Below are 3,804 nucleotides of genomic sequence, written 5' to 3' on the forward strand. Positions count from 1 at the left end.
ACACACACAAAGCACTTCGGTTTGGTGTCAATAAAACTGTAAAACTCAGTGGTACCGCTGAAGGCAAGAGATTCGTCTTGGCCGCAAAAAACATTATTATTATTGCATCAAGTAAACAAACACACTCACAAATCTTTGTACTTTTGTTGTAATGCAAAATACGTCTGGAGTGTCTAAAAACATCGTAAAACATTCCAGTCTTTGTTGGCATTGTAAGGAAAAACATTCAGGAACAGCACCGGAATATCAAGCGGCAACATTCTGGAATTCCAGGAATTCCACTTGTTACATTGTTACAATCCGAGAAAAGAATAGAACAAGGAGAGATGGAAGAACTGGAATGGAATGGGTGAATGTTTTCTCGTGATCCATAACATCATGTAAATCTTCCGAAGTAAACATGTGAAGTGCACAAAAAAGTGGAAAATAATAAACCGAACGCGCCTCGTATCTTTTATCCATTTACGTGATTAGGAACCGAAGGTCAAAGGTCAGTGGTGATGACCGGCGTGACCCCGTGAATCAGGAGGGTCGGACCCAGGTTACGCGTGAGCAGCTCTAGCTGATGCAGGTAGTCATGGTAACGGCTGGTGTCGGCGGGGGGGCGGGGCAAATACAGGAAGCGGACAGCAGGTGGGCAGAGCGTCTGGTCCAGGATGAGTTTGTTAACCGCTTGTAAATACTCGTCTGACACTCGCGAGGTGTTGCTAGGGAAACTGTTAGCGAACCCTTTATCGTCTTCACTCTCTTCGCTATCCATCTCTTCGATTTTTTCAGATCGCGTCTGCCGCTGCCAATGAAGCGTGACTTGGGAATCCCAGGGAACCGTGCAGATGTCCGCCTTCATTCGGAGATCTTTCAAAAGATGTTTGAGTTTCTGTTCCGTGCCTTTAAGGCTCCGCCCCTCCTCCACGCATAAAAAGAGGCGGAGCTTTGCTTTCTGCCACGCCCTCGTCATGTTTAGAATGCACGCGAGTTGAAGCAAAAAAAGCGAGCACGTGTCGACATACGCGGCGCTGTCGGGTCGCAGGAGATTCACCGGCCACACGTCGACGAATACGGGCCCCTGGAGCGCCTGCGTACGATCGAACTGACCGAAATATCGCACCAACGCCACGTTCTTCAGCATCTTCACTGCGTCTGCGATGATGCACACGTACTCCTGAGGCCCCAGAGACTTCCCGCCCCTGCCCACAGACACGCCCCCTCGCACTGGTGGGAAATGGAAGGGCGGGTCGTTCGGATCTTCGGGATCGTCGACTTGAGCGGAGCTCTCAGAGAATCTGCACATCGACAGGGTGGAGTCCTGCAGCTGGTCCTGAGGCGGCGCGTCGTCATAGAAACCCAAAACCAGAGTGTTGGGTCTCATACCGCCTGTGGGTGACAACACAAAACTAAATAAATAAAAACAAGTGAATAAACAAAAAAATTTAAATAAATAAAATACATAAATATAAATATATAAAAATAAATAAAAAACAAACAAGACAAACTAAAATATTTTGTTAATAAAATAATATATATATATATATATATATATATATATATATATATATATATATATACAAATATATAACACATTAATAAAAATACATAAAATAAATGAAAATGTAAAAAACAAATAAAGAAAATAATAAAAATAAATATAAATATATCGCTAAAATATAAAAAAATAAACAAACAAATAAGGATAAATAAAATACATAAATATAAAATTATTACATGTATAATATTACAGATAAATAATAATTAAATAAATAGTGCTGACCATGTGTGTAATGGAGCATGGAGCATACAGTGTGCTATAGCAGTTAAATCATATTTTGCTTGGTATTAATATTATTACCTTTTGTTTCTTAAATTAATCATAAATCTTACAATACAGTGACATTTGTTTCAATAAAAATTGTAACAATGGGATTACAAAGATAAAAATATATTAAAAAAATGTGCATCATATTTTTAAATAAATACTGTCATTAATTCACAAAATAAAATAAAAATCAAAAAATGTTTTGCATTATAATTTTTCTTTTTAAATAAAATATTTGTGATGAATTCACTGAATAAAATCTAAATATGAAACACAGTTAGCATTATATGTTTATTTTTTAAATAAAATATTTGTGATTAATTTACTGAATAAAAGAAAAATATAAAACACAGTTAGCATTATATTTTTATTGTTAAATAAAATATTTGTGATTAATTCACTGAATAAAATACAAATATAAAAAAACAGTTAGCATTATATATATATATTTTTTTTTTTTGTGGTTAATTCACTAAAAATAATAAAAATGTAAAAATATTTTTGCATTATGTTTTATTTTAAATTTAAAAAATGTGATAAAAAATGTAATTCAGTGAATAGTTCACTAAATTACTCAAAAAGAGACATTATCACATGATTATTAAAATACGAACCATTTTTCATTAGAATTCCAGCAAAGTAACCACAATATAAGCTGCTACCGTGCGATAAAATGAATATACATGGTTTTGGAGATCGAGTAAGTGAACTGAGGTTTGTGTGACTGGCGTCTGTCGCTCACCGAGTCCCGATATGAACAGCAGGTGTTGAACTCCATGTCTAACAGAGTCGGCCAGCGTGAGATTAACAAACGCTTTAATATTCAAATGATCCACCAGAGACAACCAGGAGTCATACTGAGACTGCAGCGGATCCGACGGGAGAACGTCTGCGGAGAGAAACACACACAGAGAGAGAGAGAGAGAGAGGGAGAGAGAGAGAGAGAGAGAGAGAGAGAGAGAGAGAGAGAGAGAGTTAGTGATTATTACAGGAAGATTTCAGGGTCTTTCAGCTTAATATTCATGTACCACATGCAACGCCTGCTGCTAATGACAACAGATCGTCGTTCGGCCGGCGTACAGCTCAGACAAAACACGCACTTACTGAAGCATTCAGTGTGTTAATCAACAGGAGGTCTTGGATATTCCTTCAACTTCTTTAGTAAATAAGTAAATATATAAATAAATAAAAATACATAAATTAAACAAATAAATAAATGGGATCCATCAAATAAATAAAAATAAATAAGCTAAAAAATTAATAAATAAAAAGAAATATAACTACATGAAAATAAATGAAAATATTAAATTAATGAAAATACATAAAAATAAACAAATAAATGAAAATAAATATGAATAAATAAAAATACATAAAAATAAAGAAAATAAATGGAAATAAATATAAATAAATAAAACACAAAAATAAAGAAGTAAATATTTATATGTAAATATAAATACATGAAAATAAATATGAATAAATAAAAATACATAAAAAACAAATAAAAATAAATATATAACACTCAAAAATAAACAATATAAATGTATAAAAACACCTATAAATAAAAATACATAAAAATAAATAAACAAATAAATAAAAATACAAGAAATAAACAAATAAATAAATATAAATAAAATACATAAAATAATTACAAATAAATAAAATAATTATAAATATGTTAGAAATGAACAAAATATAAAGATAAACATAAAATAAATGAATAAAATGCCTAAAATAAAAAAACAGATATACAGTGGGTACGGAAAGTATTCAGACCCCCTTAAATTTTTCACTCTTTGTTATATTGCAGCCATTTGCTAAAATCATTTAAGTTAATTTTTTTTCCTCATTAATGTACACACAGCACCCCATATTGACAGAAAAACACAGAATTGTTGACATTTTTGCAGATTTATTAAAAAAAGAAAAACTGAAATATCACATGGTCCTAAGTATTCAGACCCTTTGCTCAGTATTTAGTAGAAGCACCCTTT

The 3,804-nt window shown here is 32.9% G+C and overlaps 1 protein-coding gene across 1 annotated transcript in view; it reads right to left on the reverse strand.

The window, feature by feature from the left end:
• Positions 1-2,698, reverse strand: part of LOC107684522 (solute carrier family 12 member 9-like) — a 3,023-nt gene extending 325 nt beyond the window's left edge. The window contains exons 1-2 of the mRNA XM_016480792.1: positions 2,556-2,698; positions 5-1,374 (exon numbers count right to left, since the gene is read on the reverse strand). Of these exons, the coding sequence (XP_016336278.1) occupies positions 485-1,369 (885 nt within the window). The 5' untranslated portion in view covers positions 1,370-1,374; positions 2,556-2,698 and the 3' untranslated portion in view covers positions 5-484. The remainder of the gene's footprint in view (positions 1-4; positions 1,375-2,555) is intronic.
• Positions 2,699-3,804: the final 1,106 nt, after the last annotated feature.

The sequence above is a fragment of the Sinocyclocheilus anshuiensis genome, unplaced genomic scaffold (assembly GCF_001515605.1).
Source record: "Sinocyclocheilus anshuiensis isolate Anshui unplaced genomic scaffold, SAMN03320099.WGS_v1.1 scaffold2917, whole genome shotgun sequence".
Classification (NCBI taxonomy): domain Eukaryota; kingdom Metazoa; phylum Chordata; class Actinopteri; order Cypriniformes; family Cyprinidae; genus Sinocyclocheilus; species Sinocyclocheilus anshuiensis.